Genomic DNA, 16,176 nt, shown 5'->3' on the forward strand with positions numbered 1-16,176 from the left:
CTTGCAGAAGAACTGTCTCAAAACTGCACAGAATGTCTTCCCTTCATGTTCCCAGGGCTGTGATGTAGGGCATGGAAGAGAGCGTCACTGTGTTAAACACAGCCAGAACCCCAGTAAACAGGCAGACCCCATTAATATTCCCACTGTTTCTCTCATACATTGGTAGAAATGGAGAGAAACAGCATCCACCAATCTAGTTAGTCAGGCAATAAATATTGACAAAGTGTCTAGGCAATAGCTAGTCCAAATCACATTTACATTTAGCTTAGAGGGTGAAGGCTAGAGAAAATGGGATGTTACTGTTGAACTGGAGGTGCCCTAGCCTCCCTGAAGATCAGTGATCATATGGACTCAGAGATAGTGATTGCCTGAGGTTAGTTATTTACACTGAGATATTTTATTTTGAAGAAGCATAAGCACTCTTAATTATTGGTTCTAGGAGCGAGGGTAGCAGCAAACTCAGGCACACCCTTTTATTAGAGACCTGGTGAGGCATTTGGGTAGGTACAGAAAGAGAACCCGAGAATGTGTTAAAACCTCTGACATGCAAGTATCAAATCTAACCCAAGGGACTTTGCATTAGCCCATCAAAGCAGCATTTTAAATATTACAGCTCCAGCACTTTTATTCCCCCCACCACTGTTACCGTGTTTCCCCCAAAATAAGACCTAACTGGACCATCAGCTCTAATGTGTCTTTGGGAGCAAAAATTAAAAGAAGGCCCGATCTTATATTATATAAGACCGGGTCTTATATTATAGTAAAATAAGACCGGGTCTTATATTAATTTTTGCTCCAAAAGATGCATTAGAGCTGATGGTTCGGCTGGGTCTTATTTTCGGGGAAACACGATCGATTAGTCACTACATCAACATTTTCAGAGATCTGATGATAGGGTCCAAGCACTATGTCTAATTTCTCAATCCATGGCCACTCCCTCTTAGTATATGTTCACATATAAGTCATGTTCTTGAGATTTTTGTAAGGTTTTAAATGGTCTCATTTTTCACACAATGTGATACACAGTATGGTGTTTCTTTATCCCTTGGCACAGTAAATTCTCCTGTTTTAAGCTGTTTTCAAAAATATTTTGAAAACCACTAAACATATGCCTAAAACCTACAAATAACAGATATTTTACTAGAGCAAACGAACTGCAAGCAAAAAGAGCCTAAGGAAATTTAGGGCTGAGAAGAAGGAAGAAATTAACTATATAAAGCTAAGAATAGAAACCTAGTCTGTCTTGCCAGTATTGATAGTAAATTGCAGTGCAGAGAGGTAGCTTATTTGAATATATTTATATTGTCTCAAGATCAAGTACTGTTTTGGGGGGATTATGCGAGATATACTTTGGTATTGTCAATATACTGTATAATATCTCTTCATTATTAGATATTGTTTATTATCCCATACACACACACACACACACACACACATATATATATTCTATGTGTGCAGATACACACAAGCATATATACATAAATTATATCTATTTGGTATGTCCTCTTAGGTCTCAATATATTTTACAATTGGTAATGATAGGGTGTTGTTGAAGCAACTCAAGGAGGAAAGAAGCACCAAGATATTAATAGCCAAATTTATAGAGCACTTATTATATGCCAGGATATATATAAGGTGTTTAAATGGGATGTATCATTTAAACTCCACTATGACCTTAAAAGGGTTGGTACTATGGTGATTTGGTTTTAGAGATGAAGAACATGAGGCCCAGAGAGGTTAAGTAATTAGACCAAGTGTACACAGCTTGTACCTGGGGTTAAGTCCAGGTGGGCTGACACTGACCAGGACATGGGCTGTGTCTGTGTGTGCCCCTGCTGTTTGCCACCACACCCTCTGTGGTGATTCCCGGTGGCCAGTGTTCTCCAGATGATGTTCCTATTACTCAGAGAGGACAGTGAACATTAAGGGAGCTGGAAGCTTCCGGGAGGGTGTGTCTCTCCCCGTCCACCACCATTCTGGACCTTTTGGGTAATTGTGTCACTCATGTATTAGATTCCCCAGAATGATGTCTCCAGATCTTTCTAGGAGAGATTCTACTTTCCACTCCCCTCAAACCTTACTTGTATCAAGCAGGCGCATCCTGTAGAGAAAAAGCTTAGCCTTTGCCCTCACCACCCTGGGGTCTGTCCATGGTCTGTTTCACTTAGACATGCTCACACTGGAAAACCGCTGGTGTCCTTCAGAGTGGACAGCCTGGACCAGGAGGAGCACAGAATAGAGGGGAGAACCCTGGTCTCAGCTCTGCAACCAGATGTGTTACTAACCTTTCTTGGAGCTCAGTTTTGTCATCAGTAAAATTAGGGGAGGAAGAAAACTAACCTTTCTTGAACACTGGTCATTATTCAGTGTCTTCATGTATTCTGGTACTACATTCATTCCTGCTGGTGGCCTGGTGAGGCAGATAATCTCCATGTTAGCAAGTGAGGAGCACGTTTCAGGAGGAGATTACTGTCCAAGAGCATGGTGTGACATTAGAGCCTATCTTCTGTCCACCGTGTAACACCGCTCAGTAGATGATGTCTGAGCCTCCTGTTAGCTTTGCATTGGAACAACTCTATAACTGAGTTTTACAGTGAATGTGGAACAGTGCCAACAAACGGCATCCCTTAAAACGTGAAAAGAGTAGTTTTAGGACAAATACAAAGGACAATAAGTGTACATTTGGTACAAGTTTGGTACAAGTTAGGAAGTTTATAATTTAAAATATAGCATATGCTAAAATTTTGAGATAGGTTTCAGAACTGTTTAGAGAAAGCAAAGAGTGATCATTTCCCCTAGAGGACTACGAAACTTTGAGAAACAATCATGTTTTCCCACAGAGTATACTCTGGAGCCACCTTTGATACAGGACCATTGTTGGAGGAGCCTTTGTGAACAACATTTACAAGCTACAAGAAATTTAGGTGTGGGGGGGAGAAGAAATTTAGAAAATGGTTTTGAGAGATGTCAGCCAATTTTTAAAATTTCAATCAGAAATAGCGTATAGTTCCTTCACTTTGAAAGGCAAGCCATGCTTTATTTTAATAAAGCTTCTCGATAATGACTCACTTGTTTGCCTCTGAAAAATTTTGCTTGGTATAAGAACTTAAATGAACTGGCATACCACTGGGATGCATAGGGTTTAAATGACAAGTTAGTTCGTCTTGTATATATAGTCAAAAATAATTATTTTTCAAAATTCATTTTTAAAAACCTCGAAAGTGAGTTAAATAGTTGAAAAAAATCAAATATAACTTCTTTCCAATTATTTTGAAGTAATTAAGATCATAGAATGTTGGAGCTGGAAAATATTTTGGCCAATTAGGACATTCAATTCAATTCAATTCATTTATAAATTTGTTAAATGAGGCCAGATATGTGATCTGCCTAATATTACACAGTTTGCTAGTAGCCAGTGTTGGATTAGGCTGCATCTGTCCTGGGGCTAGCCCAAGACTCTTTTCATCTTACTTTGCTATTGTCCCTAAGTAAACCTAACCAAAGCCACAATAGAGAGTCACAGAGGTTAGCTGAAGGACCCTGGGTGGTAAGTTCGCCTTCCTCATTTTTACAGCTGAGAGACATCTATGACTGAGAAGGTGAATGATTTGCTCAAAGTGACAGTCAATCCCTCGGTATTATGCCATCCCTACAAACTCTCACTGCCTCTAGGCTTTGCAAGAAGCAAAATGCTACATCATTATTTCCATTGAGTGTTTTTTCACTTGTCAGAAAAGTCTGAATCAAGACAACTGGTTACCAATATACAGCTGGCCCTCAAACTGCGGGGGTTAAGGGTGCTGACTCTCACGCAATCAAAAATCCACATAAAACTTTTGACTTCCCCAAAACTTAAGTACCAATTACTATTTTATTTTTATTTTTTATAGCTGTTCCAGTTAAGTCAGAGTTGGCAGTTGAAATTTTGGAGAAAGGCCAGGTCCGGTTTTGGATGCAGGCTGAGAAGCTGTCTGGCAATAGTAAAGTCAACTACATATTTAACGACAAGGAAATTTTTGAAGGGCCGGTAGGTTTTACACTTTTTAGATTTCTAAACATATCATTATAGAATATGCTGGGGAAGCCTATTAGAATGCAGGTAAGTCATTATGAAAACCACTGGATGTGGTGTGGAGGAGTTCAAATTTCACATGTAAAAAGTGTAGAGGAAAACATTGATTGTATCATATTACCATCAACTGGGACACTTTTGAGAATGAAAGAGGATACTAGTAGTAATTTTTTCAGGACAACAGTCATAAACCAAGACCATTCCAGGCAAATCAAGAAGTATGGTCACCTATGAAAATACACCTGCTCCCTTGAGAAGGCGGAGGAGCCAACACCCTGACCTGAACTCAGACATTCACATCAGAAACCCCAGCAGGGATTTACTGGTTCTTCACATGGAGAAAGTGTACTCTGTTGTTCCACTGGCTCAGAAAAAAATGCACTAAAAGTATCTTTATTGCTTTTCTGGTTGAAAATGCAATACATCCTTATTGTTAAAAAAAAAAAAAAAACCTTTAAAAACTCAGAAAGGACAAATCACAAATTCTTACAACTTTCCGATGAACATGTTGGTATACACGTTTTGGGTTTCTTCTACATTTCTGTGTGTGTCTGTTCATATCTTATTTGCGTAGGTGATTGTGCATATCTATATCTACTCCTTTGCTTTTAATGTAAACATCAATTCTATAGATAGAGCTACAACATCTGCGCTTTGTTTGACCTCCCCAGACAGACTTCACTAGAACCAGGATCAGGCCGGTGCTTTGTGGGACTGAAGAACTTGGGTTTAAGGGCCCTGGCTCTCCCCTGTGCTATCCCAGGTGTAAATGGGAGATTTAAAAGACAGGGAAGAGGGGTGGTTTGCGGCCAGTATTAACCACCTTTCATCGAGATGTGTTTTTAAAACATTTGAGTATTCATTAGTGAGGGGGCGAGGGGGTAAGGAGTGTGCAGTATATTTCTTTTCAGCTCATATGATATAGATCCAGAACAAGTCACACATGGGTCCACTGTGGTCAATCTCCTCCCTATTTACAAAATGTTCTCATCAGCTGTAATTATCACCAGGCCAACAGAGAGGAAGGAAAAATATTGCTGGCATCACTCTCTGCTGCCACAGCCATTGAGGGGATACTCATGCATATGTGTGCACCGACCCGCTTCCTTCATGTCCTCACAGGCTTGCATGTTGCTGTGTGCATGCGCACACGCACGCACACACACTCTGAATTTGAAGAACTGCTCCTTTTCATTGCAGTTGGTTCAAATCATACTAATTCATTGGGTGCAAATTACTGCCTTAAGTCAGGTTTTCTAGGAGAGTCTGAAATAGAGTTTCTCCTTCCACTGATGTATGGGCGAGTACTCTCAGGAGAAGGGGGTAAGGGAAACCCGATAGGGTATGGGAAATGTAAGCAAAAATTTGCTCTTCGTTGGAGACTGGCTTCCCACACGGGAAGTTCTGGGGCCTGAATTGCACCACAGAGTTGATTCCAGACGTGAACCTTCATTCTGTGACATTTTATAGGGAAACTTATTAACAAGAAATTTAATTAAAGGTATGATTCTTTGGAGTTTGTGTTTATTTTATTAGGCTTATTGTCATCATATCTACCTCACTGATTTCTCTTTTTGCTTTTTCACATTGAAGAAATATAAGATGCATATTGACCGAAACACTGGTATAATTGAAATGTTCATGGAAAAGCTACAGGATGAGGATGAGGGAACATACACTTTTCAGCTTCAAGATGGAAGAGCAACTGGCCATTCTACTCTTGTTCTCATTGGAGATGGTAAGAATTCTATGGAACATGAACTGGAAGACTTTGCTGCACCCTTCAATGCAAATACCCCATGGCACAAAAATGGTCCTGTGGAAGGCAGTATGAATTGTTTGTTGATTGGAGTCCCATGTTTGAAATACAATTATCAGTTAATATTTTCCACAGTATTTCATTTCATAGAAATGGAAGTTAATTTAAAAGGACACCAAATTTATCGCTGGCCTATATGTAAGACTGCATATAAGATATCTCTTATATAAACAAATATTTACAACTGAAATTCTCCAGTGAAAGAGATTGCAATATAACCAAGACTGTATATGTGTCTCAGAAACAAACTTTGATACTATCTTATGATGTGTACTTACTTTAAATTAATTAAATTAAGAAGAAAAATATGCAAAAGTAGTGTATGCCTAATCAATCATACATTACAACTAGATTGTACGTCAGCTGCCATAAGCCACTGTGGAAACCACTAAGATTTAAAATGTGGCATTTAACAAAGCAATGGATCTCTACATTCGCAGTATCCAATACTATTTCACTTTTGCATAGCTCCATGACGTTAAATAAATTACTTAACCTTTCTAAGCCTATTTCCTCTAAGCCTATGAAGACTAAAAATGAACACAGTGGTCATGATGTATGAGTGTTATAATGAATATAAATCACTTAGCACAGTGACTGGCATGTACATTTATATCACTACATACTTGTTTTTCAATTTTTAGTTTATAAAAAGCTCCAGAAAGAAGCTGAATTCCAGAGGCAAGAATGGATCAGGAAACAAGGTAAAAATAGTCAGCAAGTAAAGAGAAAAGCCTCAGTTTCTTGAACTAAATATTTACATAACAAATTAAAATGAATATTATTGCTATGTTAATGACCCTACAAATAAAAAAATTGAAAATATTTATTATTAAGTATGTATCCATTTAAAATATTTCAAACTCAATCTTGAATTTTAAAATTTTCACTTCAAATATAAATCACATTAGAATTTAAGAATGAGCTTTGATTTTGTATTCATGACTAAGAGCATGATTGCTGGTGTCATTAATATTTTATAGGTCCACATTTTGCTGAGTATTTGAGCTGGGAAGTGACTGGTGAATGTAATGTACTATTGAAATGCAAGGTAAGAAGTAGATAGTTTTTTAGTATTTGATACAAGGGATATAAATATAAAATAGAATATGAGAAGAGAAAGATCAACTTTTCATCTCCTCCATTTGAACCACATGATAAGGGACACTTCCTTACTATTGAATGTTACTGTAATCGTTGGTTAGTAAGAAACATTTAAAGTAAAGCAATATAAAAATATGGGAAGGCAACATGAGCATTCCTATTAATTATCCTAGTTAATAAGGACAGACTATTATTCTTTCTGTTTAATAAACCTTTTCTTAGAGCAGTTTTAGGCTCACAAAAAAATGGAAGAGAAGCTACAGAGATTTCCTCCATACCCCCTTCCTCCATGCACACATAGCCTCCCCCATTAACAATATGTCCTACCAGAGTGGTACCTTTGTTACAACTGATGAACCTACATTGATATGTCATAATCACCCAAAGTCCATAGTTTCCATTAGGGTTCACTCTTGGTGTTGTACCTTCTATGGATTTGGACAAGTGTATAATGACATGTATCCGTCATTACATGTCATACAGAGTATTTTCACTGCCCTAAAAGTCCTCTGTGCTCTACCTGTTCTTCCCCCCAACTCTTATTAAATTATTAATTTCAGAAGAATCTCACATTGTCTTTGTTTTAGGCCAAATCTACATTCTAAGTGGTAGATCTATCCCAGAATCATTCCAGCTACACTGTTTTGCCATGAAAGTTTAGCAATTTCCTATCTAAATTGCGTGACTAGAACAACAATACCTTTGTGTATTGGCCACCACTGTGCTGCCATGTGGGAGAAGATTGATAAAGAGTTTGCAGTTCACAATCAATTGTTTTATTAGGCCTTTGGAAAGATTTAGAAAATTTTTTTTCCTATCACATGCTGAATTATTTTGTACCTTAGCATATGGTATTGTTCAGCTGAGTGAGTCATCAAAATGTTTTGGATAGGGAACTGCTGGATTAGGTTGGAATGTGAAGGTCGTGAGAGTGGAAAGGTACTCCAAGGTAGAAGCATTGATTTGGCATTTGGCATGTAGTTGTCATTATAAAAGCCAGAACCCAAGTGCCCCAGTCTCTTCTAGGTCTGATGAAATTCAAAGTCTACCAGAAATGTGGAAGAAAGATAAATTCTGGATTTCAGCCTCTTAGCAAATGGCAGAGCTTGAAAAATGATTTCTCAGACAGCAGCTAAAATCCTCACTGCCTCGCTCTCCTCCTAGCTGTCCGCTACCACATTGCCTGCTCCTCACTTTCTTCTCTACACTGCACACCCCGTAAACCATCCCTTTCCCAAAGACCTACATGTCCATCCTCCTTTCTGTGCTACCTGTTGCACTAGACTTGTGGGAGGCAAGGTTTGGTGTCCTGTCTGATGGCTTTCCTCAGAATTAGCCTCATACCCAGATTCTGAACAACGTAGAAATAGGTTCTGAATATTCATAATTCTGTATTTATGCTGTTCCACGGCCTGGATTGGCCTTCTTATTACAACTTCTCTGACAAAAACTTTTCTCAAGGCCCAGCTCAATCATCTCCTAAGGCCTTCCCCTTCTCAATCCAGGTAGAATGAACCTTCCTCTGTCCTCCCATAGCTCTTTGTTTCACTATTATAGCAATTTATGTACATTTGGCAATTTAAATATTCATTATATTTAATGCAGTATGTGCAGTTAAACTTTAGTCTCATGAGACTATCACGGGCCCCACTTGGAACTAGTATACTCAAAAGAATATAGGACAAGAACCCCAGCTTGCCTGCAGGATGGTACTGGGCATTCCTCTCCTGCAAGAGTCCACATCAGGAGCTATTCCCTTCACCAACCTGAGATAACAACTCAGGTGCAAGGAGACAAGATCCACTTTGGTCAGGTGCAGAAAACACCATGGCTTTAAAAATACCTCATGCCCCAAGGAGCCACTATCTCTTATGACAACTCCCTAGGCAGAGCTTCCCAGGTCTCCACAAGGGACAGGCCCAAATTACAAGAGTAGGTATACTCAAAGAAGCCCGAGCCATGGCGTCCATTTCTAGGCCCTCCCAGTCCAGATGCAACTTTCCAATCAGGGGTCATTTCTATCATAAGCAATGTCACCTAATAACGCACTTACTTTCTATGATTCAGGAGCCAGTTTATAGGATGATAAAGAATGTTTGTGTGTATTCGTTTCATTGTACAGTTACCAGTGTTGGTTCTTATTTTAATTTATCAACTGAAATTTTTTTAACATTTTAAAACTTGCATAATATTGTTTGTAATGAGATTAAACATTTTCTGTTTGCTTGTAATTGTATTTCCTCTTTGGGAATTATGTGTACATTTGTCCAGTTAGTCAGTGGAGACTTAGGGATCATTTTCTTGATTTGTATGAAGTCTTTATTTTTTCGCATAATTTTAATTGCACAAGAAATACATGAATATACGCTTCTTTGTATAAAATTAAAACATTGTAGATAAAGCTCAAGATCCATTTAACAGTTAGTATGAAGTCTTTATCTCATTTGAAATTCATGATATGATATGATGTGTGAATACAGGATTTAAATGAGTATCCTCAAAATTGCTAAGCAATTAATTAAACTCTACTTAATGATGTTAACTAAACTTACTGTGGTAATCATTTCACTATATAAATACATATCAAATCATTATGCTGTACACCTTAAACTTATGGGTATATGTCAATTATATCTCAAAACTGAAAACATTTTTTTTGAAAACATTTTTTTAATTAAAAGAAATTTAAAACATACTTTCCCTCCACATTTATTTGCAAAGCTTCATTTAACTTTTTAAAAATATTTAGATATATATTGGAACTTACTTGTCTGTTCCTTTAATAAAGTTATTGGTTTTATGTGACAGACTCTTTTAATATGATGGGATTTGTCTTCCAATGGTTTTCAGATTTTTATTTTAATTTAAGTTTGTATGTTAGTATGTATTACCTATTCTTTCTTTTTTTTCTTGTCCACTAGATGATTTTAAAGTTAATTTTTACTGCTCGAAATAGAGATGCTATTGATTTAGGTTTATTCATTTGTATGCATTTTATTCTAAACTGTTTATCAATTAAAATAGCTTTCAGTTGATTCCTTTAGTAGCTTCTGATTCTAAGGTTAGTGCATTTTCTTCTATCCAATGCTACATCAAGAATTATTTCGTTTCATAAGAACAGCATTCCCTTTTTCAAGAAGTGTAATTACGGTTTTTCTTCTAGGTGGCAAACATTAAGAAGGAGACTCTTATCATGTGGTACAAAGACGAGAGGGAGATATCAGTGGATGAAAAGCATGACTTTAAGGATGGTATATGTACCCTGCTTATAACAGAGGTAGGTGACTATAAATGTGAAATGTAATATATTAGTTCTGTACCCCACTTTTACCAAAAAAACAGAGGCTAGATTCTATATTCCTTTGCCCCAGGCATTTTAGTACCTTACTTCTAACTGCTCCAAGGATACCTACCCTGACTTCACCTAAAAGGCAAGCTGTAGGTACACAAACGTTTCTCTCACGTGATATACATAGATTTGTCACATGTCCGACCAATATTGTCCGGACATTACGATATTTGCCCCTCTGAGCTACTTTTACATAGATGGGTGAGTGGCAGGGCAGTTAAGTGGATCCTTCTTCATTTGCTCTTAGGCCTCATGATAACTTTTTCCCTAAAAGTACAATCAGACATAATATTTATTTAAGGATAGATCTTTATCTACTTTTCGTCTAAAAGAGTACCTTTCAAATATATATGATCATTAGTTTTTAAAATGAAGGCAGCATGAAGGATAAGGACTTTAGGCCTCAAATCAATTATAGCATTAGAGGGTGAAAAATCAGGACTGACCATGATGGAAAGGTTCATCTGTGAACTATTCGTTGCTGACATGGCTAGATGCTTGTTCAGTGTGTGTTTTGGTGGCAATAAATCACAGGGCCTTAAAAATGCAAACACCAAATTCTGAGGCTACAGTAAGCTGCACTGTGATACATCTATCTTTCCCTTAGTTTTCCAAGAAAGATGCTGGGACTTATGAAGTTGTCCTGAAAGATGACAGAGGAAAAGATAAGAGCAGATTGAAGCTTGTGGATGAAGGTCAGTCCACCTATTGCTGGGATCTGTTTTATGTGTTCTATGTATAGGTTATCAGAATTATGAGTGAGGCTGAGCTGATGATTGAAGTCATGCTGATTTTTTTATCCACGGATTTTTGTTTTCATTGAAATTCCATCAGAGTGAACTCCTGTTATATTAAAAAAAAAAAACACCTTCATTTTCAGTCTTCCTAGAAATCAGAAGTATACTTTTGATCCTCAGAGAACTTGTAGTCTATAGTCCACTAGGGGTCTGTTTTCAATATAAATCATTTTGGTTTCCACCCTGTAAAAAAAATGTTACAGGATCAAAACTACTGTGAAAAGTGGGTTTTAAGAATCTACTCTTAAAAGGTGGCCAGAAAGATTTATATGTGAAACTCTAAGCCTCTCAGTTATTAGCAGAGCAAGAGAGCCATTTTCATTATTCAGAGACTACCAAGAACAAAAGTATCATGATAACGAAGACCTATATGTGACCCCTAAACTTCCCATTTTGTTCCTGAACAAGACCATTAACAGGATTGCTAACAAACAGCAGAAGTCTGTTTTTACCTTTCTAACTCTCGGTAGAGGCAGGACTAAACGTGTTTATTGGCAAAAAGCGTTATTAGGCTGAGAAATGTCAGGTTGATAGATGGTTAATTCATTATGAATTGATGACACCGATAAGAATACTTCCTCTAATGTGAACTAAGACTTCCTGGGACTTAAAAAGAAGAGATTCTTAAAGCCAAAAACCTTCCTGGGAATCTCATTGTGGCTCTTCCTCTAGAATGTAAATATGGTGACAGTTATAAAGAGTTAGAGGGAAAAGTATCAAAACAAAAGCAGGGATCTTTTAAAACTTGATTAAAATTGAGTTATTCCCTCCAAGAGCACCTTGTGACCAATATCTTTCACCAGACAGATATTTATTTATTTGTTTTAAATTTATTGGTTGCCATTCATTAGTAAAATTATATAGGTTTCAAGTGTACAATTCTATAATATATCACCTGCATTTTGCATTGTGTGATCACCACCCAAAGTCAAATCTCCTTCCATATATTTGGCCCCCTAATTTACCCTTTTCTACCTCCCCCTCTTTCTCTCAGGTAACCACCATACTGTTGTCTGTGTCTATGAGTTTTTATTTGTTAGACAGATATTTTTGATATCTCACTAACAGTTTGAGATTTGACCTTACACTGAGCATTTTTATACTGAAGCTTTGTCTATGAATCTATCCACAGCCTTTAAAGAACTGATGAGTGAAGTATGTAAAAAAATAGGTAAGTTGAAATGTTCTCACCAACGACAGAGCTTCATTATTCTGGATGGGCTTACAGGTGTATGAAATATGCTGTCTTCTTCTTTCAGCTTTGTCTGCTACAGACTTGAAGATCCAGAGCACAGCTGAGGGCATCCGGCTATACTCTTTTGTTACCTACTACCTGGATGATCTAAAAGTTAACTGGTCCCACAAGTAAGTAAATGGGAACTTAATTGCTGTGTAGAAATTCTTTCTCCAGTGGAGTGAAAAAAGGTGGGAAAAACAACAGCAACCCTCCATACTCTCAGGTAAGGAGTCTTCTGACTTTTCAGGTCTGACACTGATGAGCATAGGACAGAAGCACCCAGGACATTCCCTTAGTGTGAGGTTAGCACTTTCCCTCAACACGTGCATGATGAGGTCAGTGACGGCTAACAGCATCTGCCTCTGATCAGGGCAGGACCATAATTTGTAGACATCTCTGTAATGTGACCTCTACCTCAGGATGGCCATGCTTGGTCTCTCTCTGCTTTGTGAGGCATCCAGAACCAGATTCCAATCCTCTCTTTCTACACACAGATAATCCATGCTGTGGTCTGGAACAAAATTAAAGCAGAATGCACCAGGAGGCACCAAATTTCCCATTATGTGAATTAGTGACCATTCACCAAAGAAACCTAATAAAGAGGTGTGTCTGAGTTAGTTATTGTTGTCGTGTATAGCAGTTAGCACAGTTGGCCATAGCATGTTCCTTGTGCACCCTTGGAAGGCTGGGAGATCTCAAGGTGACTTTGGGAAAATGTATTTGAACAGGATTGAGCCTGAAGATCTGTTCTAATCCCAGGCTTCCTTCATGAAGTTCTGGAGGGATTCCATTCAAGTTCACCTCTGGAATTCCAAGAGGCAAAACAGGTTTCTAAGTCAAACGACTTCTCCATTTATACTCTTGATGTTATCCTTAACCTCTGTGCTTCCTTGAAATTTCCTGAGCTGAAAGAAAATAGCAGGCTGGCACAGAAATCTAATGGGGCACAACCACTTTCAGTCCACATTTAGGATACAGCAGACACTCATTCTTAAAATCCTTGTGAGCGAGCCCCACTGAGCAGTTGGCCACTGTGGCATCCCCAGGAGTAGGCAGACAACGAGTTTGTTTATATCTTCCCTTCAGTGGATGTTTACAATACGCCTGGCACTGCTCCAAGACATTGAGATGTATACATTTATTTAACATGCACAACTCTTTGAGGTGGGTACTTCTCACTTCAGTGAAGAGGAGGTTCAGACGAGGGGAGGTGACTTACCTGAGGTCACACAGCTAAGTGGTGGGTAGAGGGCTGAGCCCAGGCGGCCTGGCTACAGAGTCTCCCAGCTATGGCACTACCCCTGTGTTCAAGTAGCATTAAACATCTAGATTAACATTTAATCAGAACTGGGTCCTACCACATAACAAACATTTGTGTTTTCCTTAAAATGACTTTCTTGTGACACAGAACAGTGTTTTATTATTTTATTATTATTAATTTCCTGAGTTCTAAAAAAAAAACGAGAAGTGAAATTCCAATGTAGTATTCTTGGGGTTTCATTCCTTTCAGAACATATTTTAGGAAAGTAATTCTACGTTAAAATAGATACAATTCCAGGAAATTCCTGTGTGACACCTAAGACATTCTAATATATCAGTCTGAAGACTGAGAAGATAAATTAATTAAATCATCAATCAAAAGGCTTTACATCATCTCTAAAAGGATTACTTGTACAAAAATATTTATAGCATTGAGTTTTGAACAAACTTGCAAACATAGACTAGCAAACCATAAACTTTTTACATTATTCGGTCTAGTCATCTAAATGAGTGTTTTGTGTATCCATATGCCCATGAACAATTCAGGAGTCAAGGATTGTCTTCACTGTCTTTATGTAGGTATGTGGCACAATGGAAAAAAACTTGAAATAGGTTTTAGTTTTGACTTTGCTCCTATCTTCCCTTGGATCTTAAGCAAGTCATTTAATTTTTCTCAGTTTCACATAATAATACCTACTCTATTCCATAATACTAATGAACCCAATGAAAGAATGAAATTAGTTGTACTTTGTAAACCATGAAGTGCTTTACAAATTTAAGGTACTGTTATGCATGTGAGCCAGAGATTAAATAACTCAAACATTTATCATAGTAAAGCAGAGGACTATCTGTCTTTCTAGCTCTCTAAGACATATATATTGCTCAGGCTGAAGTCTATGGGTACAGATGGGTTCCTTTATCTTACATTTTATGTCATTTTAATTTTAATATCTTTTAAAGAATGTACTGTATAAGAAAAATGCTGAATATTTATTTGAAAACAGAAACTTTCTTTGGCAGAGATCTTTGTTTTTCTTTTTTTAAAAAAGTTCATTTTGCTTATTATAGCTACAAACGTAATACATGCTTGTTTTAGAAAATATATTTATAATATCATACTACAAGTTAGAAAGAGATTAAAATATCATGTTATCCATAGTTTTTCTCGTCATAGTATGAACATTTTGGGGTAATATCTCCATCTTTTCTTTATGCATAATTGTTAATAAAATAAAGTACTTTTGTCTAGTGCCCATTTTCCTTATTTCCTTACATGTTAACAAACTCTTCGTAAAGTGACTTTTAACATCATTGAGAATATATCCACCTCTATCTTTCTCTTATTTCATCTAAAAAGTGGCATTACTAAACCATCAGATCACAAATCAAACTGTTCTATTTGCTTGTAGTCTCTTGTAAAGAAAGGAACAGAGTGGATGGCTCTGCTCATGAACTACTATACAATACCAAGAAACTCATATTCAGGGGCAGAGAATGTGCCTCATTCATTTTGGCAGCAACTCAGCTTTTCATTACCCTTGGCCTTACTACCAAGTGCATGTTTACGAATGTTTTAAATAGCTTTGTAACCACATATGTCAATGGATGTCAGCCACAGATGAACCTCCTTAATTCTGTTTTTGACTAGCTTATCCATAGACCATCTGCATGAAATATGCAGTAATATAATAGGTACCTTGGCCATTTCGCTTCAAAGATTCCCTTAGTCTCACAAATAAACCCCAGCACAAACAAAGATAATTAATATCACTGAGAAGTATTGGTGTTGCAATTTGCCTGGGCCCCAGACTACTATTGGGAGTTAAATGTGAGACTGTCAGACCCCCCCACCCCCACCCCCCACCCTGGGCCTTGGAATCCAAGTTTGGTGATTCAGCGTCCATCATTTCTCTGAAGCAGTAGAACATATGTGGATCCCATATTATATGAAAGCCTGCAAAACTTTATGTTAAGACCTTCATTAAGAGACAAAGTAAAGGTCAGCTCTAGAGGAAAGCAAACAACAATGACGTTTTCTTTGATTTGAACAGTGAGACTGCCATTAAGTACACAGACAGAGTTAAGAGTGGGGTCACCGGGGAGCAGATCTGGCTGCAAATCAATGAGCCCACTCCAAATGATAAAGGAAAATATGTAATGGAGCTCTTTGATGGCAAAACGGGACACCAGAAGACAGTGGATCTTTCAGGAGAAGGTAAATGCATATTCTGCAGATTTGAACTTACTTTGGAGGGGTGGGCTTTTTAAAAAGAATGAAGTGTGATAAGAGGTTTGCCTATTGAAAGGTGACTGGAGATTTTAATAAAGCAGTTTAAATTCAGCCACAGTGGTAGAAGCAAGAATTCAGTGGGTGGGGAATCAGTGAAAAGTAAACACTACTCTTTCAAGATGCTGACAAAGAAGGGCAGATTGATTTACAATCACCTAAGCAAGAACAAACAGTGAAAAAGAATAGTTTTATGATGACTGAAATTTGAACATGTTCATGGAGTCTAAGCAATCAGCTGAGTCGGAAGG

At 37.6% G+C, this 16,176-nt stretch overlaps 1 protein-coding gene across 2 annotated transcripts in view; it reads left to right on the forward strand.

Annotated features, from left to right (window-relative positions):
* The window catches only part of MYOM1 (myomesin 1), a 126,302-nt gene that overhangs the window by 102,251 nt on the left and 7,875 nt on the right, over window positions 1-16,176 (forward strand). For both annotated transcript variants that reach the window (XM_033087602.1, XM_033087603.1), the window contains 9 exons: window positions 3,891-4,027; window positions 5,666-5,810; window positions 6,536-6,595; window positions 6,875-6,942; window positions 10,159-10,272; window positions 10,952-11,039; window positions 12,274-12,312; window positions 12,401-12,506; window positions 15,690-15,853. In XM_033087602.1, coding sequence (XP_032943493.1) covers window positions 3,891-4,027; window positions 5,666-5,810; window positions 6,536-6,595; window positions 6,875-6,942; window positions 10,159-10,272; window positions 10,952-11,039; window positions 12,274-12,312; window positions 12,401-12,506; window positions 15,690-15,853 — 921 coding nt within the window. The remainder of the gene's footprint in view (window positions 1-3,890; window positions 4,028-5,665; window positions 5,811-6,535; window positions 6,596-6,874; window positions 6,943-10,158; window positions 10,273-10,951; window positions 11,040-12,273; window positions 12,313-12,400; window positions 12,507-15,689; window positions 15,854-16,176) is intronic.

Source organism: Rhinolophus ferrumequinum, chromosome 19 (genome assembly GCF_004115265.2).
Source record: "Rhinolophus ferrumequinum isolate MPI-CBG mRhiFer1 chromosome 19, mRhiFer1_v1.p, whole genome shotgun sequence".
In the NCBI taxonomy this organism is placed as follows: Eukaryota; Metazoa; Chordata; class Mammalia; order Chiroptera; family Rhinolophidae; genus Rhinolophus; species Rhinolophus ferrumequinum.